Consider the following 23,136-nt stretch of genomic DNA (forward strand, 5'->3'; position numbering starts at 1 on the left):
AATTTTTATTATCTATGATAAATATCTTCAACCACAAGAACATGATAAGGATATAGTACGATTTAAATAAATTTATTTTATAGTAAAAATTACTCTATTAATAACAGTTTTAATTAAAATTGGTTAATAATATTAAATTAATTTTAATTAAATTAAAACAGTTTTATTCAATATTTAAACACTATATTTACTTAATAATGTTTTTAATAAATAATAAATATCAAAGACTTCGTATTTAACGGTTCGGTTGCATACAGCTTTGTCTCTCATACCTTATGTCCCGCACCGACGTCCGAGGCTGCAATACCGCGTCTGCTCCGGTCAACGCTGAACGATGGATCTAAAATGTATTGTTTATTTCTTCTATCAGTCAAATATTCCAAAGGGTTTCATTTTGTTTTGTTTCACTAATAAACTTTCTATATAACGTTTTCCGTGGGCCGGAGAGGTCACGGGTAATCTTGGTCTCTGACAAAGAAGCTAACTTAATTACGCAGCCACAAAATTTGACTTCAGATGTGGTCTTTCTCCGAGGCACTGACCAATCCTCAAACGCAAGGTTGATTAATGATACAGTAGTCGCAGGGAAAGGAATGACCCCATAGTCAAATTTGATTAGTCCTTGGATTTTATTTAATAGATCTTGCTTGCCCCCTGTATTACACAAATTAACAATTGAAAACGATGAAGTCAAACTTTAGAGGAATCTTTACTCTCGATCAAAGCCAACAACTAAAGCATATTAAATTGAACAGCCGATGCACTGGATTTTTCAGTGAAGCCAGCTGTGTGATCGAAGCCTTCCTCCTCCGAGCATGACGACGTTGATCCTTCTCCTCCTCCTCAACTTCCTCTATCCTCCCACGGCAACAGCAGTGACGGAAGCGCAGGCCCTGCTCAACTGGAAATCCAGCTTGTCTCAGCCTGACTCCCTCGGTTCTTGGTCCCTCAACTCCAGCAGCCCCTGCCGGTGGCATGGCGTCCGCTGCGGCCGCGAAGGCGACCGAGTGGTGGAGCTCAGCCTGCCGAGCGCCAGCCTCAACGGCACCCTCGACCACTTCGACTTCCCTTCACTGTCCCACCTCAACCGCCTCAACCTCAGCGACAACCTCCTTGTCGGACGCATTCCGGCCGAAATCGCCGCTCTCTCCAATCTCACCTCCTTGGACCTCAGCAGCAACGGCTTCAGCGACTCCATTCCTCCGGAGATCGGACAGCTGCAGCAGATCCTCGACCTCCGTCTCTACAATAACAACATTGGCGGTCAGATCCCTTACCAGCTGAGCCATCTGCGTAAGTTGCAGCATTTTGACCTTCAATCCAATTACTTGGAGACGCCGGACTTCTCCGAGTTCTCTCCCATGCCTGCACTTACGTACCTCTCGCTGAGCCTTAACAACCTCGACCAGCAATTTCCCTCCTTCATTCTGAATTGTACCCAATTAGTCTACCTTGACCTGTCGCAGAACAGTTTCACAGGTACAATACCCGAATCTTTGTTAATAAACTTGGAGAACCTCGAGTTCCTCAATCTGACAATCAATTCCTTTAAAGGTCCTGTTCCGGTTTCCCTGGTCAAGCTGAGATGGCTCCGCGACCTTCGTCTTTGGGCAAACAACTTCGTCGGAGGGATACCACCAGTCCTTGGAACCATCTCCGGTCTTCGAGTTCTTGAGTTATACAATAACTCGCTGGGCGGCCGAATTCCTTCTTCTCTAGGTCAGCTTTCATTGCTCGAACGCCTAGACCTGAAATTTGCAGGATTGAATTCCACCATTCCTCCCGAACTGGGAAATTGTACTCATCTCAACTACCTTGAACTGTCCTACAATCAACTCACCGGAGGATTGCCAAAGTCATTCACCAAACTCACTGAGATGAGGGAGTTTGGTATCTCCAGCAACTTTCTTTCCGGGGAGATTGTACCGGGCTTCTTCTCTAGTTGGCCTAATCTCATATCATTTCAGATTCAGAACAACACGATAACAGGGCAGATTCCGCCGGAGGTCGGATTCGCCACCAATTTGACGTACTTGTATCTCTTCACCAACAACATTTCTGGACAAATTCCACCCGAGATTGGAAACGTGGTTAATTTGATCGAGTTGGATCTGTCGGAAAATTCATTGACAGGTCCTATTCCGGCAACAATTGGCAACCTCCAGCACCTAACCTCCTTGGCACTGTTTTACAACAATCTTTCCGGTGGAATCCCCCCTGAGCTCGGGAACATGACGGCAATGGAAAGGCTGGATCTTAACACCAACCAATTGGAGGGAGAGCTCCCCCGCAGCATCGCACACCTTCCTAACCTCCAATTCATCTCTGTCTTCGACAACAATCTCAGGGGCAGCATACCGGAGGAACTAGGTCGGCATTGTCTGATTAGCACGGTCAGGTTCTCCAACAACTTCATGTCTGGAGAATTGCCGCGCGAGTTATGCAGAGGTTTCGCCCTCGAGGTGATCACGGTGAGCAATAACAACTTCTCCGGCGAGCTGCCGGCTTGCTTGCGCAATTGCACCATGCTTTCTCGAGCCCGGTTTGAGATGAACAACTTCAGTGGGGATATTTCAAAAGCATTTGGAGTGCATCCTGAGCTGGTCTTCCTAGACCTTAGCGACAATAACCTGACCGGTACGCTGTCACCGGAGTGGGGGCAATGCAAGAATCTGAGTCACTTCTATGTCATCGGCAACAGTATAACCGGCAAAATCCCGCCGGAAATTGGCAACATGATACAACTAGAGGAACTTGGCTTGGCCTCCAACTATTTGGTTGGATATATCCCACCCGAACTGGGGAGCTTAAATTCATTGTATAGGCTCAATTTGAGCAACAATCTTTTATCAGGTTCCATTCCTCTGCAACTGGGAGCTATATCTCATCTCGAAGAAATCGATCTGTCAGCTAACAACTTCACAGGTCGAATGCCTTCCGAGCTTGGCAATCTGCAAAGGCTTCTCTTTCTGGATCTAAGCAAGAATCATCTGTCTGGAGAGATACCAAATGAGCTTGGCAACTTGGACTCCTTGCAGATCCTTCTAGATTTGAGCAGCAACTCTTTGTCAGGAGCTATACCTTCCAATCTTGGCAAACTCACAAAGCTGCAAAAGCTTAATGTCTCCCACAACAATCTCTCTGGTTCAATTCCATCAGCTTTGTCCAGCATGTTCAGTTTGGAATCCGTGGACTTCTCTTACAACAATCTGACAGGACCGGTTCCAACAGGGACTGTTTTCCAGAACGCCACCTCAGGGGCGTTTGCCGGGAACGCAGGGCTTTGCGGCGATGTGGCGGGTTTAATTTCTTGCAGTAACTCTTCTAGCGGCAGTCCTCACAAGGGCCACAAAAAGAGGCTCCTAATTGCCATTATTGTGCCGGTGCTAGGAGTTCCGATATTAGCCATCGCTCTTCTGCTGGTCTTGCTGACTTGCAGAAAGGAGGAGGAAGAGAAGAGTGAGATGGAGAGCTCTGGTAGTTGGGCGAAATCCGAATCTTTGATATGGGAAAAGGAAGCCAAGTTCACCTTCCTTGACATAGTGAATGCCACGGACAACTTCAACGAGGTGTTCTGCATCGGGAAAGGAGGCTTCGGGAGTGTCTTCAGAGCAAAGCTGTCGACCGGAGAAGTGGTGGCCGTGAAGAGAATGCATGTTGCTGGCGTCGGTGATGTGCCGGAGATCAACCGGAAGAGCTTCGAGAATGAGATCAGAGCTCTCACAGAGGTGAGGCACAGGAACATAGTGAAGCTGTATGGTTTCTGCATGAGGAGCGGATGCATGTACTTGGTGTACGAGTACTTGGAAAGAGGCAGCCTGGGGAAAGCGCTGTATGGGGTGGAAAGGAAAAGCCAGTTCGATTGGGCAAAGAGGGTGAAGGTTTTGCAGGGGGTAGCTCATGCTTTGGCCTACTTGCACCATGACCGATCGCCGCCGATCGTCCACCGGGATATCTCAGTGAACAACATTTTGTTGGAGTCCGATTTCGAGCCTCGAGTATCTGACTTCGGAACTGCCAAATTGTTGCATCCTGATTCTTCCAACTGGACCGGCATTGCTGGATCCTATGGCTACATGGCCCCAGGTACCAACACTTGTCACCTTAAACTTAGTCCATAATTCAAAACTTTCAGTTTGTTAGTATGACAGTTTGTTGCTTCTACTTTTCAGAATTGGCTTACACAATGAGAGTCACCGAGAAGTGTGATGTGTATAGCTTTGGAGTGGTAGCACTTGAAGTCATGATGGGGAAACATCCAGCAGACCTCATCTCCTCGTTAGCTTCCCTTTCATCATTGCCAGAAGGCGATTTGTTCTTGAAAGATGTACTCGACCAATGCTTGCCTCCCCCTACAGGGCAATTAGCCGAGGAGGTGGTCTTCCTGGTGAAGGTGGCATTTGCATGTGCCCGAACTGATCCTGAGTCTCGACCTTCCATGAGATCTGTGGCTCAGGAGATATCAGCTCGAACTCAGGCATATCTCAGCGAACCATTCAAAACAATCACTATCAGTAAGTTAACTAATTATCAAAAATGAGAAGACGAAATAGGAGTTTCCATTCTGCTAGGAGTTGCAAGCCTAAACCCCAAAGATTTTGAGAATCGGCGATATAATCTCATCTTTGAGGTACAACATATTATGGGAAACCAAATTTGTTATGGAAGAAAGATCCAAAGATTGTGTCAGAATATCATCTTAATTAATATATTATTAGTGAAAGGAACAGTAAAATCCAAGTAATTGGATTGTTTTGGTTGTACTATGTATTGTGTATTTGTAAATAATAAAAAAAGGGAGATCCTCTCAACATTGAAATATAATTCAGATTAGTTAAAATATTTGTTTCTAGTATAATAGAAAAATAAAAGTTCCCTCAACATCACATCTCAAGATGAGTCCAAAGGTTTCTACATCTAATGACTATTTGTTTCTCAAGGCATTAAAGATAACTAATATTTGTTCATGCTTGACAAAACTGAAGTTGCCAAGGAATCAAGGTTGTCAAAATCGCGAGTCAACTCGGCGAGTTTACGAGTTTACGAACTATTATTTCAATTCCGTGTTGAATCAGCTTAAAATCGGGCCCCCCTTGTAAACTCGTAAACTCGCGAGTCAACTCGGTAAACTCGCGAGTCAACTCGGTCAAACTCGGTAAACTCGATAAACAAAGGAAATCTTTGTTTGATGTTTCCTTTTATCAAATTTGGACAATGAAAGCTTATTTGGTGTATCTATTGGACTATTTTTGTATGAAATTTTAAATTTGTCATTTTGTAACTTGATGTTGAAACATAAATTTTGAAAATTTCATATCTTTTCATGTTAAATTTTCATGTTTAGTCTTTTTTTATATGTGAAAACATGTTGTTGATAACTATGTTTATGCTTTTTTATTAGATATGTGAAATAGTGATTGTTCTTATGAAGTTATGATCAAATATATATTATTTGACATTTTATAACTCTTTTTTGGATTATCTGTAAACTCGTACGAGTTTAAACTCGATACGAATTTACGATACGAGTTTGTGCACCCCTAACCGAGTCGACACTGGAATCGCGAGTTTGACGGATACAATGCGTTCTTGAGGAACAAGAAGTTCTTGAAGCTGTAAATCAGTTCATGGAAGAGCCAGTTGATGGTTCTACAGCACAACACAGACGTGACCTGGATGCCTATATGGCATGGAAAAGGAAGGACTTTATTTCTAAGGGAATATTGATTAGTTCAATGGTGGATGACCTGGTTTTTGAGTATGAACCATTACCCTCGGCTCATGCTGTTTGAACAACCTTTAAAGAGAGATACGGTGGAGTCAGTCTGAGCAAGCTTCGACAGCTGACGATTAAGTTTGACAGTTGTAAAATGCGCTCGAATGTTACCATGACCCAACATCTGAGGGAAATGACAAATATAATTCGAGAGCTTAAGATTGCTGGTCATGAGTTGACTGATGAACAACAGGTTCAAGTAGTAATCTATTCCCTTCCTGATTTTGGGAAACATAACCTTACATAGTGAAAGTATTAAGACTTTCATTGATGTCTCACGCCATGTGGAACTTGAGGCGGAGAGGATTGAATCTGCAAGGATTTCTGGATAGACTTTTGTATCTGAAGGTTCTGGATCCAAAAATAAGAAAAGATGATTCAAGAAAGGAAAGGGGAAAGGGAAAGAAGCTAATGTTGTTGCTGGGCAAGGCCAAATCAAGAAGAAAGAAAAGAAGCATGGACAGAAACTTAAAAGCAAATTGACTTGCTATAACTGTGGCAAGAAGGGTCACTTTGCTCGGGAATGTATTGAGCCAAAAAAGATAGATCCATGTTTAACCTGTTCTCATGAGCAATATGTTGCTAGTTCTGTGTTGTTAGCTGATTCTTATCCTTTGTGGATTATAGATTCAGGAGCAACGAACCATGTAACTCGTGATCGAGCTGCATACGTGGAGTACCATCGGATTCCAACTGGCAACAAATGGATATATGTGGGAAATATTGCAAGGATTGAAGTCAAAGGAGTTGGCACATGCAAACTCAACTTACGTGGTGGATGTACCTTGTTTCTACATGATGTCCTATATGCTCCTGAGATTCGATGGAATTTGGTTTCTGTTACTTGTCTTCTTGATTTGGGTTATTGTATAAACTTTTACAGCTGATGTGTGGAACTTCGAATAAATCTGTGTTAATTGGGAATGGTTTTGTAACGAATGATTTCATGGTTCTTGATGTAGAACCAAATAATAATTATGGAAATGACAGTTGTTTTTCAAACATTGCTTTTACTAGTAATGCTGACATTAATGATGAAGTTTGACATGGTAGACTAGGACATATAGGACAAGAACGAATGAATAGATTAGCAAAAGAGGGTCTGCTTGGCTCTCATGCTAAAATTAACTTGTCTATATGTGAGTATTGTCTTGCTGGAAAATCAACAAGGAAACTATTTGGATATTTGTGGTCCAATGAATGTGAAGGCTAGAAATGGAAGTTTCTATTTCATTACATTTATTGATGTTTCTCTTGTTTCGGTCATGTGTATTTGATTTCTCATAAATCTGAAGTATTGTATTGCTTCATTTGTTATATGAACAAAGTTGAGAATCAAACGGAACATAAGATTAAGATTTTACGCATTGACCGTGGAGGTGAATATTTGTCTAATCAGTTCAAGACAATGTGTAATGAGAAAGGGATTATTAGACAGTTAACTATCCCTGGAACTCCACAGCAAAATGAGGTTACTGAAAGAAGAAATCGAACTCTTCTAGATATGGTTAGATCTATGATAGCTCAAGCTAATTTGCCGATTTCCTATTGGGGAGATGCTTTATTAGTTGCGACATATATATACTTAATCGAGTGCCTTCAAAATCTGTTCCATCTACTCCATATGAACGTTGGACAGACAGAAAACTAGATTTGAGTAATCTGAGACCTTGGGGGTCAGCTGCCTATGCTCATGATAAGACTCACAAATATGGAAAATTATGGCCCAGAGGTAGGAAGTGTATCTTTATAAGGTATTCTGAAACCTCTAAGGGTTATGTATTCATTGGTGAGCAACAAGATGGAGTCTTCTCTGAAATAGAATCAAGAGATGTAACTTTTCTCGAAACTGAGTTCCCAACTAGAGGTGAAGTTGATAAGACAATTCCTTTATTTGAGGAAAAAGATATTGTTCCTTTATCAACAAATCAGGAATCACGAGAGATGCCTGAATCTAGTCAATCGAGTGGGAGTAATTTGCCAAGTCATGAGTTGACTTCTCATCAGTCCAATTTACGAAAAAGTGTTCGTAAGATTAAACCTAGGAAATGGTTTGACGATGAGGCATTAATGACACTCCCAATTGACGATGATGAACCTCGAACTGTTGAGGAAGCATTGAGATGCTCAGTTAGAGAAAATTGAAAAATTGCAATGGATGAGGAAATGGAGTCAATGAGAAAAAATCAAGTTTGGGATTTAGTCGATCTTCCTCTGGGCCGAAGAGTAATTGGGAATAAGTGGATTCTCAAAATTAAGAGGAAAGCAGATGGATCGATTAATCGATACAAAGCTCGACTGGTTGCAAAAGGATATATCCAATTGGAGGGTATTGATTTTGAAGAGACATTCTCCCCAGTGGTGAAGTTTGTGTCAATACGTGTCATCCTAGCTATAGTAGCACGTTATGACATGGAATTACATCAGATGGATGTAAAAACAGTTTTCCTTAATGGTAATCTTGACGAGGAAATCTATATGGTACAGCCAGAAGGTTACATTGCTGAAGGCCAAGAGAATAAAATATGTAGACTAAAGAAGTCAATATATGGGCTAAAGCAAGCGTCAAGACAATGGAACATAAGATTTAATGAAGTCATTTTGTCTTATGATTTTGAAATGATCGACGAGGATCATTGTGTTTACCTAAGAAAAGAAAAAGGAAAGTTCGTCATTTTATCATTATATGTTGATGATATGCTAATAGTTGGAAGTGATACAGAATGTGTGATAGAAGTCAAATCATGACTTTCATCATAATTTGACATAATAGATATGGGAGAAGCTGAGTACATCTTAGGAGTGAAGATCATAAGAGATAGATCAAAAAAACTTTTGAGTTTGTCTTAAGAGGCTTATATTACTAAGATGCTACAACTCTTTAATATGACATATTGCAACATTGAACAGACTCCGACAGCGAAAGGTACTGTTCTGAGCAAAAGTATGTGTCCCAAGACTCCGACAGTGAAAGATTCTGGTGCCTATACGATTTGATGAATCGATTACGGTTACTTCTTGTAGAATCGAAACTTTGGATGCATAGATTATTGAAGAATAACCGTCTCTCTCTATCCTTATCTTTATCTTTAGGGATAACTAAAGTTTTATTAGAATAAATTTTAGAATAGGTTAATTGAATAAACTAAAATATTGCTAAGTCTTACTTTTATTATTATTATTATTTTTTAGGGTTTAGATTAAGTCATATTATCAAGGTGTTAGACTTTATCAACCTATGAAAAGGAGCATTGAGAGTTTTTTGAGTCGTAATAAGAGCTTTCAGTAATTGCGAGAATAATTTTGTATTAATCCACTATTTTCCATTAATAAAAATTCTTCCTTCAATCTCTTCCTTTGAATCTACATAGATTGGTTCGCAGAAGCTTATAGATCGATATATAAGCAAAGATAACACTTTTTTCCTTCATTCTAATCTTGCATTCCTTTCAAATGACAAATGTTACCTTATCTTCTTTTTCAATAATTGTCCATATGATTTCAATTGTTGGTGGTGATAATTGACTATTCATGATGTCAAAAATAATAGAGCAACCAATTCTAACTACAATGATAGTATATTAGGGTGGTCACACAACTGAAGGCAATACACTTTTTCATTTTGCTATATTGCATTTCCTTTGAATAGAGATACAATTTCATCATGCTTCATGAAAGATGCGCTATGATCATCCTCTCTATTTTATCCATGCACATTGATTGCTCAATGTAGCATGAAGAATAGTGTGTCTATCTTATGGAAGAGGAAGGATCAATGAGATTGATCTCGTGGGGTCAACGATTATTGTGAGGGGCGACCGACATATCTAAGGAGAGAGAGAGACAGAGAGTGAGTGAGTGAGAATGGAGAGCTTAGCTTAGACTTCGATCATGGAGTTGGATGGAGGATAGTGATTCTAGTCCATGCTAGAGAACAAGCCTTGTTTACTCCCTAAATCATCTAGAAGACTCCAAGAACATTTCTCCTTATCTTAGTTTTAGAAGTTTCCTCCCTTATCCTCACCATTGAGATCTTATGTAATGCATGGTGATGATATCTAATCTCGAACATTGCATCATGATAATGTAACCTTCTATTTTTCTCCGGAGATAACTTTATAATTTATAATTAGTAAATATTACAATTTTTCCCTACTTCTTATTTATAAACATTTTTATCTCAATTACAAAGAGCTTGTCTATCGATCTAAACCTCGTCCAATGAGAGCTTCTTCACCATGGCTTTTCTCTTCGAACCAATATCTTGTTTGACCTTAATTCTCCTTCTGAGCCAGCCAATAACTCAGTATTGCTGATTTGGATGCCAGTGAGCTCCAGTGAGGCAGCAGCATTGCTGTCAACTGGCATAGTTGAGTTCTTCTTAAGCTCTTCAGATAGTTGCGATGTGGCCTGATCATTCTTCAAGTTTGGATTTGAAGAGACAAAAAAAAACAGGTGGTTTTAATTTATCAAGTTGAGTAATTCTTCCATTCCTTTCAGGGATCTTAAGGTTGTTATACTTTTGTTAACATGATCTGGTTAACATCTTAGAAGAAGTGCACCCCATTTTCTGCTTCAGTTAAAAGAAAATTTACAAATCAATAGAACTTTATTTAACAAAAATATATGAACGCGAGTGTTTGTTACCTGATAACCATGAAAGCCTTGTTTTAAGATCACTACCTGAAGCTCTCCTCATTTCTGATTAATGCTTGAAGGTGTTTTCGTGTTAAAGGAACTAAAGCAGCAGCAACAACTGATCTTTTGAGTTTCAACATTATAAAGGATGACAGTCTTGTTGTGGTCCATCAAAAAAAAAAAAAAATTACCAGAACTTTGGAAGGGCACAAGTAACAACACTTGTTACCTTCTGAAATTTAAGATCAAGCAAGCAAAGGGGCTTGCATTATCTATGTTGAATTGGTGTGGTACAGTTGTAGGTGGTAGCATAATAGAGTTTCTAATCATCCTGTTGCCCTTCCAAGGGCTGGCTTCTTCCTCCTATGGCATGCTCTAAATTTAGGTTCAAACAAATCTACTGACATCACAATATAGTCCTTGATTTTTTTTAAGTATATTTTTTTCCCTTTTATATTTCGCATTATATGCTGATAAATGATGCTTGCTTCCGCTAGCTGCCTTTCAAGTCTCTATATATGGTCAAGGTTAAAAGACAGTTGGAGGATCATCTAAGCAACCATAGAATAAGAAATATTGAGGAAAAAAAATGCCCACAGGGAAGGAAAACTTGCAAGTTACATATTAAACATGTTATGCGAGGAAAACCTTTGGAAGGGCAACTGGGGTGGCTGGGTAATTTATTATGCTACTACCTACAACAATCCAATATGAATCATGCAAGCTTCATGATGTATCATTATTTCTTGTCTCCTTGTTCCATTCTAATTAGTCCTTCAAGTGATTGTTCATCCATAAAACATGATCTTCTTTGATCAGCTGAAGTCAACTTTCAATGATTTGCTTTCCAGGTGTTAATGAGTTCTAGATGCAGCCAAATGTGCATATGAGCAGACAGAACTATGAAAGTAAAAGCAAAAAATGGAAAAAAAAAAAAAAAGACTAAAAGTAGGAGCATAGAACAATCGAAGAGGATCCAAGGAGGCATAATAAAGCATTCATTTGTGAATTTTGAATACTTTTAATTTGAACTCATCAAAATTAAATACAATTTCGGTAATTTGTTTCTTTTTCTTTTTTGCTCATTAATAATAATAACAGCAACTCTTAACTTGTAAAAGAGATTTGTGGATAGGCACAACTCTACTGTGAGGATGAAACAAGGAGCTGGAAAAATGGTACAGGAGGCATTTACCATGGGCAGACTCTTTTTGGGCAACTCTCTGGATTCATATTCTTCTCTAAAAAAATGCTTAATTTAATTCAATTCAATTAAAAGGCAGAAGAAATGGGGATAGAGTTCCGAAATCTGTGGGTCGGGTGGGTCCGATGATAATCGAGGGGACCACCAGAGCACACCACGCCTAGTAAAGTCTATGGGTAAGCTTGGGCCCATGCTGTGGTGGTGGCGCCCATGGGGTACGTCCACACCAAAAAACCGCCGCTTTTTCCACAAAACCAGGAGCGTCCTTTGCTTTTGTTTTCAAGTAATTCCATTCCGCGAGCAATAAATAACAAAAATAAATTATCCTCGAAATTTATCATCTCATAACAAATCTGCCGACCTCGACCTTAAGCTTTGATTTTGCTATCAGTATTACTGACGTGGACTGACAATGCCAATTAAAAAATAGCCAAAAAAATATTTATATTTGTTTCTTCTAATTATTTTTATATATAAATAAAATAAAATATTGCGAAACCCGCTTTCCTCCTGTCCCTGGAAACCACAGGCCGTCTCTTCCAAACCCACGGCTATCCTTTCCCCCCTTCCAACTCCCACCCACTTAATATACCCCTCCCTCTCTCTCTCTCTCTCTCCTCCACACTCACCCCACGCCGCATCTTCCTTCTCCGTTGAAATTCCATTCCATTTCGGTCTTCAATTTGCTGCTGCCTTTTGATCGGCCATGAGGATGAGCTGCAATGGCTGCCGAGTTCTCCGCAAGGGCTGCAGCGACACCTGCCCCATCCGCCCCTGCCTCCAGTGGATCAAGTCCCCCGAGGCGCAGGCCAACGCCACCGTCTTCCTCGCCAAGTTCTACGGACGCGCCGGCCTCATGAATCTCGTCACCTCCGCCCCCGACCACCTCCGCCCCGGTCAGTGTCTCATCCGTACCGGTCGATCTGATCGATTTGCATTTTTGATGGAATCGTACTTGATTGGTTGGTTGCTGACGACGTCGTCGGCGTCTTTGTTTCGTGCAGCCGTGTTCCGGTCTCTGCTTTACGAGGCCTGCGGCCGGATCGTCAACCCGGTTTACGGCTCCGTCGGTCTGCTGTGGTCCGGCAGCTGGAACCTGACCCAGGCCGCCGTGGAGGCCGTGCTCAAGGGTTCCCCTGTCTCGCAGATGCCCTCCGATACTGCGGCCGCCGCCCCTGCGCCGCCCTTCAAGGCCGCCGCTTGCGACATCCGTCACGTCTCCAAGCCTGCCGACGCTGGGCTGCACAAAGTCATCAAGCCGCGCTCCCGCTTCAAGCGCCCCGGCGTCGCCAAGCCCGCCAAAGCGCCGGCCCCGCCGCCAGTGGAGTCCGCCATTAGCGTCGGAAATGAAGAGGAGGAAGACGAGGAGGAGGTGGAGGAGGAGACGATGTCGTCGTCGGCGGCGTCGCACGTGAGCCAGGGCGAGCCTGGGACGGAGGTGGAAGCGGATGAGGGAGTGGTGACCCTGGAGCTCACGCTGGGGCTGGAGCCGGTCCCGGTGTCGGGCCACGCCGTGCAGGCGGCGGCAAGGGCGCTGTGCGACCTCAGCGGGTGGGACGCCGACGCTCGGGCGGCGGATCTCGTCCTGTCGCCGCCTGGAACTTCTTGAACCCAACCAACTGTAGCTCTTCTTTTTTTTCTTCTTCACAATTTTGTTCCTTTTCCCCCTTTATATATATCCTTCTCTCTCTCTCTCAGTAATAGCGGAGTTTGTAGCTCTTCTTCCCTAGGCTTTCCCCTGCTCTATTCTGTTCTGTTCTGTTCAATCTTGATGTTTAATCAAATACCTGAAGTTAATGATCGAGTGTATTCGCTCTCTTTCTTTCAGTAAATTTTTGTTGTGTGTACAATCCGTAGATTCTTGTTAAGTTTGTCAACGTTGTTTATTGATAAGAACAATTATATTTTGAGGCTTAAATTCAGCTTGTTTTAGAACAATTGAGTTGGTAATAGAACTCATCCTTTGGGAAATTGTACATTGGTATCATTGGATTTTGATAGATTTACCTCAATTCAGGAGGGGTTGGAGTTACTAAATTGGGGAAATATTTTAACCCTAAATTTTATTTCCTTTTTTTTTATCAGATCTTCCCCGCCGGCGCCCTATCCTAATTTGGAAATTTTGAATCTCACTGGATCAGTAGCAGCCTCTCCTAGATTTAGCCATCATGACATGAATTCTGAATTTGGAATGCTGTTGTACCCTCGCCGAGTTAGAAATATCATCGGAGTGTCGTCTTCTCCTCTATTAGTGTTGAACTAGTTTAGAAGTTGACTCTTGCAAATAGAAAGGTTCGATTTATTTTGAGATGGTTGAAGACAAGTTTAATGGAATCAAGAAATATGATAATTTCTATTGGGTTCGAGTCAACTAAATAGGTTTTGAATCAATTGCAAAAGTATCCATTGAATTCAATGGATAAACTTGCTTGTGTATAGCCAATCTGATAGACCGGAATATTTATTGAGTCAACTGAAATATATGAATTGATTACAATAGATTCAAGTTGTTTGAAAAGGTCTTCGATCAATTAACAATTAGTTGTTGGCCATATAAAACTTTCTTATCTTGGATTCAAGATGATTTGAATCGATTAAAGTCAAATAAAAATCAATCGTTTGAGTAGTCTTAATTCACAATTTGAAGATTGTTTTGTAAGTATCAATAGGAGAGTAAGGTATCGGAAAAAAATATATAACACTTAAATACTCAAATGTGGATAAAGCCTTGAGCTTGTCGCGCCTGGGTGGTAGGCCGTAAATAAACAAGTCAAAATTTGTGATTGTTCTGGCTCGATGCCGACGATGGTCAAATCATCAATCAATAATATGTCATCTCAATCTTCGTTGGTTGCATCGATGAAGGAACCTGAAAAGAGAGAACTAAGCGAAGGGATCAGCAAGGAGTCGGAGATTTCCGACAGACCACTTCGATGCTCAAGTTAGCCAAGAGCAGGAAAGGAGATTTCCTACATATATGGCCAAGTTGACTTGAATGAGTGGCCAAGCTGACATGAATGAGTGGCCGAGCTGACCTGTAGATGTGGTCGAGCTGACCTGAATGAGTGGCCGAGCTGATCTGAATGAGTGGGCGGTCTGACCTGTATATGTGGTGAGCTGACCTGAATGAGCTGAGCTGACCTGTAGATGTGGTCAAGCTGACTTGAATGAGTGGTCGAGCTGACCTGAATGAGTGAGCTGACTTGTATATGTGATTGAGCTGACCTGAATGTGTGACGAGCTGACCGAGGTTCGTACATATAAGTCTTCGAATAAGTTCTATTTTCTCTTGACTTTTGACTCAACAGATCAGTTTGATTTTTGATTATATGTGCCACGCATGAGCAGTAGGATTCTGTCACATCAGTGATATTCAAACTTATTTGATAAGATAATCAAGTCAAGTTAAGCTGAACTTAAAATGAATTAAACTATTGAAATAATATTCAAATTTAGTTTGATTTCTTTTTTATGAACTTGATTTATTTAGATGTTATTAAGTTTTTATTTTAATTTTTTTAATTATTTGAAATTTTTATATTTAAACTTATTTGGTTGTTTATTGAGTTTGATAATATAAATTTATTTATTTATTTTAAAATTTTATTTATTTATTTAATAATTTTATTGATAAATATGATTTATAAATACTATTAGCATATCTTATGTTCAAACTTTTTTTATTTAATTTAATGAATTATTTTAAATCTATTTATTTAATTAGTTTTATATGTATTAAATAAATATAAATAGTATGTTTTGATCTGAGCCCTTGCAGTTCGGGCCAACCCGTGGATCAGGCTGAGCTCCTCATTGTAAGATCCGCTAATAGGACTGATCCGAGCTGGGACGGGTCGAGTGCACCCAAGCCGGATCGGGCCGGCCCGTTTAACAGTTGTCACGTAACTGATAACTGGACTAGAGAAGAGAAGACGAAGGAGCCGACGGAGAAGAGAGATGGTGGTGGATCTCGGGGAGTTCGGGGAGGAAGTTTTTGATCCGAAGCGATGGATCAACGAGGCGTTGGAGTCGCGCCACCCGCAGGATCCTCTCGATCGCTTCCTCTCCGACCTCGAGGAGAACCTTCCGCGCCTCCGCCGACAAGATCGCCGACGCCCTCGACCGCGAAAGCGCCGACGCCCTTCGTCGAGTCCCCCTTGCTTGTCGCGATATCCTCCGCCTCCGGGATGACGCCCTCTCTGTCCGCTCCCTCGTCTCATCCATCCTCCTCGCCCTCAACAAGGTCCTTTCCATCTCCACTCCCTTTCCATCTATGCAATTCAGTCTTGTTGGTAAACAAACGCGGAATTTACTTATCTTTTACAATTAGATCTCGAGCTGCCTATGTTATGCATGTAATTGTACGGTCTCCTTTGAATCTGACGACATCCCAACCGCAGTGCATTTGCTCCCAGTGATCTAGAAAATCTTTAGCTCTCGTTCTCCCTTTTTCTTTCCCGAAAGACTTACATGACATAACAGAAGCGTTTCAACTGGGAAATTAAGATTTAATGCCAGTGACATCCATACATCTTGCACCTACTATTCAACTTAGTTTAAATTTGGTATAAAATTTTAATCTTCCTTCGCTTGTCAGAAATTTGGAGTTTAAAATGGTAAGTCTAATTTGATGGCAGGCGGAGGGTACTTCTGCCGAGTCTATAGCCGCTATTGCTAAAATTGACATTGTCAAACAGCGGATGGAAGCAGCATACGAGACATTGCAGGTAAAGCCTTATGCTCCAATTATTTTATCTCGGATAAGCAAGTAAAGACATGCTCTAATCGTCTGTATCACACATTCAATTATCTGATTAGATTTGTTGCTCTTTTTAAAAAAAGTAGGATGCTGCTGGCTTGACCCAATTAAGTGCGAGTGTGGAGGATGTTTTTGCAAGTGGGGATCTTCAGCAGGCCGCAGAAACCTTGGCCAATATGAGGCATTGCTTATCAGCTGTTGGTGAGGCAAGTTTTATTTCTTCCATGGTTTGCTTGGTTAAACATAGTTTTCTCTCGGATGACATTTAACTTAGAGGAACGATTGTGATCTCAGGTCGCAGAGTTTGCAAATGTGAGAAAACAGCTTGAAGTGTTGGAAGATAGGCTAGAAGAAATGGTTCAACCACGAATATCTGATGCTCTTCAAAATCGCAAGGTCAACCCTTCTCTTGTCCTTTTATATGAACTATGTCTGCTTATTTATTGTTGAATTTCTCTAGAATATACCTCCTACCTAGTATGTGAGACACTGACTTGTCTTATGCTACACATATATATTTTAAGGTCGAAGATGTTCAAGATTTGCGACGAATACTTGTTCGTATTGGAAGATTCAAATCTTTGGAATTGCAGTATATTAAAATAGGAATCAGGCCCTTGAGAAAACTTTGGGAAGGCTTTGAATCCAGACAGCAAGTTAACAAACTTGAATTGGAAAAACACCGTGATCAAACTAACTCTATTTCTTTCTCTAGCTGGTTGCCAAGTTTCTATGATGAGGTTCTACTATATCTTGAACAAGAGTGGAAGTGGTATGTTCTTTATTCTTCTTGAACATTTTTTTGCTTGACAAGATTATACCTGTTTGAACTTGATATTGATGATTATTTTAGTTACAACTATTATAACATTATTTTGTATCATCAAAAAGGTCAAAAAATGGTATTTGAAAAAAAAATCAAGGAAATTACAAAGTTTGATGGGTGATTGATCTGTTTATCAGCGTATGAAGCATAATATGTTGGTAGGTTATGGTAGTAAAGACCAAAGATCGAAATTGACACCAGATCAAGATCTTGAACATTGATATATTGATAGTAACCACCACTAGTGACATAGGAATCCTAGCTTAATGCTAGGTATATGAGAACTTCTTTCATTTGTTGTTTCTAGATCATAATATTATCTTGTTTAATTGTGTTACTATAAGCAAAACTGTTTGCTTAGTTGGAATATACTAAAACTGAACTATTTAGGATTTACTAAACTCTTAATAGGAAAATCAAGGAAACTATTAAGAGTTTGATGGGTGATTGATCTGTTTATCAGCGTATGAAGCATAATATGTTGGTAGGTTATGGTAGTAAAGACCAAAGATCGAAATTGACAACAGATCAAGATCTTGAACATTGATATATTGATAGTAACCACCACTAGTGACATAGGAATCCTAGCTTAATGCTAGGTATATGAGAACTTCTGTCATTTGTTGCTTCTAGATCATAGGATTATCTTGTTTAATTGTGTTACTATAAGCAAAACTGTTTGCTTAGTTGGAATATACTAAAACTGAACTATTTAGGATTTACTAAACTCTTAATAGGAAACTATTTCCGTCATCTAGATGTTGTAGGATAGCTGTAATGCATGACTCAGACTGACTAGAGGGAAGGGCTAAATAAGTGGTCGCCTAAAAATAAAATTCTTTCAAGCAACAACACAAACAAACAAGTTGATCATTGGTTGAGTAAGGTGGTCGTGTGTGGATTCAGTTGATCATGTCAATATTTATGGAACGTCAATGTAAGATAAAATAATAATAATAAAGATAATGTTAAAAAATGATTTTTTGTGGTTTAGATCCCAACTCTTACTCTACGACCCATTGATTCATTAGGTGAACAACTTGTTAGTCTTTCAACAGAGTCCAAGGTTTGGAAGGATTAATTGAGCCTCCTCTAGTTGATATTTTCCTGACTCAAAAGTCAAACTTAAGCTCTATCTTAGTTGAGCTCAAAAGAGATATTTGAGTTTGATTCAACTTATTTTATGTGGGAGTGTAGCTCATATGTCAATGCATTTATTTTGTGAAGCAAGTTGGATAGAGCTTGTTTATGAAATGATCCTAGTGTGAGCTGAAGCTTTGGTGTTGGTTGTCTAAAATTTAGCTTCTATTTGATGGCTGAGGCTCTGAACTTGATGAAAATTCCATCCATGTAGTGTCTATAATCAGTTTGCTGGTAAGTTTCTATGTGATCTTATGATCTATCAACAAGCTTGTTCCAAGTTACTTTGAGAATCAATCCTGACACTGAGCATGCGAGTCTTGTCCTGCCTAAAATTATTAAATGCCTAGCTTCAGAATTCATTATTTTGACAAACAAGTATTCCTTTAAAATGCTTGAATCAAACTTCTCATGAACTATCCAACTGATATATCTACCAAAATGGTCAGTTAATCTAGTTTTACCTTCCTATTGGGAAGGATATTTCTGTAACTTGAGCTTCAGTCACCATGTAAATGACAATGGAACTTTATCAAGGCTTGTCCTTTCAAGTTATTGTTGAGGGATTATAACTTATAAGTGATAAATATTCTTTTGATTGATGGCTCATAAACATCATGGAAATTCTTCAAGTTATATGCTTTATCCAAGGGTTTATGGTTCGACATAAATATTAATATCCTTATCAAATGCTATACCTATTTTCTCCTTGATGTTTTATTCATTTGGTGTGTTTTGTACTATACTTGATACTTTGAGTAGTCGGTAACAAGTACTTGTTATTTTCTTGATCAGAGAAATTTAGGTCCATTCCACATGAAAACCACATTTCCTGAATTAATCTTGTATATTAAATGTATTGCCTAGACCATTTAAGTTCCTCCAACATTCACTAATATTGAACCTGTTTTATCTTTTAAATCAACTTTATTAATTCTGCTTCTTTATTAATTCTTTTTTTTTTTTTACTTTGACAGTGTGATTACCTTGAGCTAAAATTCTATATTATGCTTTACTAATATGCATAATTATGTGGTCAATCATATCAAACTTGTCTTTGATGCTAATCTTAGAATGATGTTACATGGAGAAAGGAAAGTTATGACAGAATACGAAAAATCTCTTGCTCCATTTGATACACATGCACTGATAATCTTAGTTTCTGATAATGCTTACGGGAATTAAATTTTGATGTTGGTATAGTTTAACCAATGTTGAACTTGCAGGTGCATGAATGCCTTACCTGATGATTACATCTCGCTTGTTCCGAAACTGTTAATGGAGACCATGTCTGATCTGGGTGCGAGTTTTGTGTCTCATGTCAATCTTGCAACTGGAGATGTTGTTCCCGAAACAAGATCATTAAACAAAGGTTATGAATATAAACAATACCAATCTATTTCTTATTGTTTTAAAATATTTATAATTAAATGCATGCCCATCTGATGATTAGCATTGGCTGGTTTTTGCAACTTGTGAATTTTCTCGTATTGTTCAAATTATTTATTCGCCAAGTAGAAGCATGACATTTAAGTATTTACAGAATATCTGATGCAACACTAGATATATCTCATATTAGAGGACAGGATATAAGAATTGAATGTGTTTTTATTTGCGTGAATGAATAGAGTAATGGGATAAGACTTTGACATCTTTTTTACTGTCCTAATTGGTTAAGATAATTTCTAATAATTGAAATTTTATAGATAGATCTGCCTTTATGAGTAGTGCTTGGTGTTTTGTCTGGTGACTTAAGTTAAACTCACCTTGTCTATTTATCTATGTTCGAAGGAGGTTTACAACTAACGATATCATTATGTTTGGGAAGCTCCACCAACTATCAACCATTTCTTTTATTTATTTTTGATGGTGATCATCATAATCATGATCAGCATAATTGTCGTCTTTATTGTTTTAGATCTCCATACATCTTGCATGTGGACTTTTCGTGCATGCTAACAACAATAAATTTTATTTTAAAAAAAATGCAGGTATAATAGATATCCTTTCTGGGGACATGCCAAAGGGCACCAAAGTTCTAAACAAGCATCTTGAGTCTCTTATCGAACTACACAACATGACGGGAGTTTTTGCAAGGAATGTTCAGCATTTATTTTCTGAATCTGATGTTCAAGTTCTAGTGGGAACTCTGAAGGCTGTTTGTTATCTATATTGTAAACAATAAAAAAGGGTGATCCTCGCAGACATTGAAATATAATTCAGATTAGTTAAAATATTTATTTATCAAGGCATTAAAGATACTTCTCCAACTTATGTATATCAACTAATATTTGTTAGCCTTGACAAAAATGAAGTTGTTAAGAGGAAAATAAAAAAGGGTGATCCTCGCAACATTGAAATATAATTCAGATTAGTCAAAATATTTGTTTCTAGTATAATAGGAAAATAAAAGTTCCCTCAACATCACATCTCAAGATGAGTCCAAAGGTTTCTACATTTAATGACTATTTGTTTCTCTTTGCGAGAGGAGATGTTCGCCGGGATGCCATGAGGCGAGATGGGTGGGACAAATACTGCAGGCCAAGGTGAGGCAAGGTCTGAGTCACCTTGGCCAAGTTTGACCTTTCGAGGTGACTCGAAGAAAAACCACATCACCTACCTTGACTCCCCGCATCAATTTCTTTAACTATTCTTAAAGATTTGTAAAATTTCGATTCCATCCGATAAAAGTTGAACTTTTGCAAATGATATGTTCTTAAGCAAGGTAATTATACCCCCATGGCCTAAAAGTCAATCAAAATCAAACATATGACCCATAATCAACATTCGCAGTGGTAACTTAATAATGTTGCTGTCGAAATTCTAACACTACTGCCATGCCATCATTATAGTGATATCATGGTTACACGCGACAACATCTAATATCATGAAAATAAATTTGGTACATTATCAAAGGTACACTTCAAATTTGAGAATGTTCAAAAGATGTACAAAAATTTTATATTTCTCAAAAGACACATCTAATCCTATTTTACTCCTCTAATACTTATTAAATTTTTTCTTTTTTTTCTTCTTTCGTTCATTACTCTCTTATCTTTTTCTTAAATTAAATTAAATTTTAATTTTAACTTTAACTTTAATTGATATAGATAATATTTTAAATTTACTTATTTTTATTTTTAAAACTTTAATAAAAATTTAAAAAAAATATATATAAGTAAATTAATAAAACATTAAAATATTTGTTTCTATGTTTTATTTTTTAATATCTAATTATAAAAGAATAAAAAAATAAAATTAATAAAATTTATTTTATTAATAAAAATAATAAAATAATAAAATAAAAAAATTATTTTAGTACTAATCTTCAAAAATTAACACCACAGCTTAAATACCAATATCATTGTGGTGTTGATTTTTAAATCATTTGAACACTATTAGGAGGGCCTAAAAATAGTAAATGATGATTTATTTGGACTCAATTTACTTAATAAATTCATAGGAGTTAGAAATTGTCCAATTGGAGCTCTTTTATGTCCATCAATAGATTTTGATTAAAATCCATTGCTGGACTCAAGGGACTCAAATTTCTAAAAACTTACAATGAGATGGAAGATGTAAGTGTGTAAAAGGGAGATATGATGAGAAATTTTAATCCTGAGTCTCCTACATGAAGTTATATACTTGTGTTAATTGACACAAAGTCTAAAACTTTCTAAACATTTTGAGTAATGTTGGGAATCATTTACAATGGTAACGGAGGATACCCTTGGATTCCAGGGCACTATAACAACCTAAAGGAGTTGGAATGAGCCCAATCAAGAATCTCTTTAGATCCATCAATATATTTTGACTGAAACTCATTGATGGACCTAGACAAGATTTTGAAATTTTATAATGAGATGGGAGATGTTAGTGTGTAGGAGCTATATATGGTGAGAATCTTGGTCCTAAGTCTCTTACACTAAGTTATAGGTTTGTACCAAGTGCCATAAAGTCTAACATTTTTTAAACCTTTTGAATAATATTGGGAATCATTTACGACGATAATAGAGGGCACCCTTGGACTCTAGGACAATACAGAAATCTATAGGAGTTGGAATAAGTCCAATAAGAGCTCTCTAACTCCATCAATGTGTTTTAACCAAAACTCATTGATGGACTAAAAAACTTAGATTTATGAAATTTTACAATGAAATAAAAGAGGTGAGTATATAGAAGGTATATATGGAGTCCAATCCTAGTCCTAATACACATAGGTAAAATTATGATCGTGTGTCAACTAGCATAGATTGTGGTACTGATTTTCAAAGACCAACACTACAATGGTGTTAGCCTTCGAAAACCTGCATCACAGTGTTGATTTTGATCATATACTGTGGTGTTGGTTTTCGAAGACCAGCACCACTATGGTGTTGGTTTTCAGAAACTTGACCCGTGGTCTTCTAAAAGTTTCAAATCATTTTGAACACTACTGGAAGAGTCTTAAAATAGTACAAGAAGTTTATTTAGACTTAGGTCCACCTAATAAACCAACAAGAGTTGGAATGGATCTAATTGGAGCTCTCTAGGTCCATCAATAGCATTCACACGAAACTCAACTAATAAACCTCACAACTTTGAATTTTTTAAAAGTTAACATGTAATGTAAGAGGTGATGGGAAAGTCTTGAAAAACCGTTCCGGTAGATTCTTGCAGAACAAAAATTTTCCCAAAAACGATATTTATACCAAGCATTACCTAGTATTACCTAAGTATATCTTAACATTACTTATGCAGACATACATAATAACTCAAAAATTAGTTTTCAGGCTATGGCGAGGTAATGACCT

General features: G+C 38.6%; 2 protein-coding genes and 1 pseudogene across 3 annotated transcripts; all 3 read left to right on the top strand.

Moving 5' to 3' along the window:
• Positions 1-748: 748 nt before the first annotated feature.
• On the top strand, positions 749-4,804 carry LOC141844338 (uncharacterized). 2 transcript variants are annotated; one of them, XM_074732377.1, is made up of 3 exons: positions 749-1,479; positions 1,555-4,086; positions 4,173-4,804. In XM_074732377.1, exons 1-3 carry the CDS (start codon positions 816-818, stop codon positions 4,538-4,540), a joined length of 3,564 nt encoding a protein of 1,187 aa, XP_074588478.1. In that variant the 5' UTR covers positions 749-815; the 3' UTR covers positions 4,541-4,804. The 2 variants fall into 2 exon arrangements, with proteins under 2 accessions (XP_074588478.1, XP_074588477.1); XM_074732376.1 differs by having other exon boundaries at positions 749-4,086.
• Positions 4,805-12,222: 7,418 nt separating this feature from the next.
• On the top strand, positions 12,223-13,422 carry LOC141844231 (LOB domain-containing protein 40-like). Its single transcript, XM_074732263.1, has 2 exons — positions 12,223-12,514; positions 12,623-13,422. The coding sequence occupies exons 1-2, from the start codon at positions 12,325-12,327 to the stop codon at positions 13,225-13,227; spliced, it is 795 nt and encodes a 264-aa protein (XP_074588364.1). The 5' UTR covers positions 12,223-12,324; the 3' UTR covers positions 13,228-13,422.
• Positions 13,423-15,575: 2,153 nt separating this feature from the next.
• Positions 15,576-20,528, top strand: LOC141844447 (conserved oligomeric Golgi complex subunit 7-like; annotated as a pseudogene).
• The last annotated feature ends 2,608 nt before the right edge of the window (positions 20,529-23,136 follow it).

The sequence above is a fragment of the Curcuma longa genome, chromosome 13 (assembly GCF_044706935.1).
Source record: "Curcuma longa cultivar G26 ecotype Majalengka, Jawa Barat chromosome 13, ITB_CL_G26_1.1, whole genome shotgun sequence".
NCBI classification, from domain to species: domain Eukaryota; kingdom Viridiplantae; phylum Streptophyta; class Magnoliopsida; order Zingiberales; family Zingiberaceae; genus Curcuma; species Curcuma longa.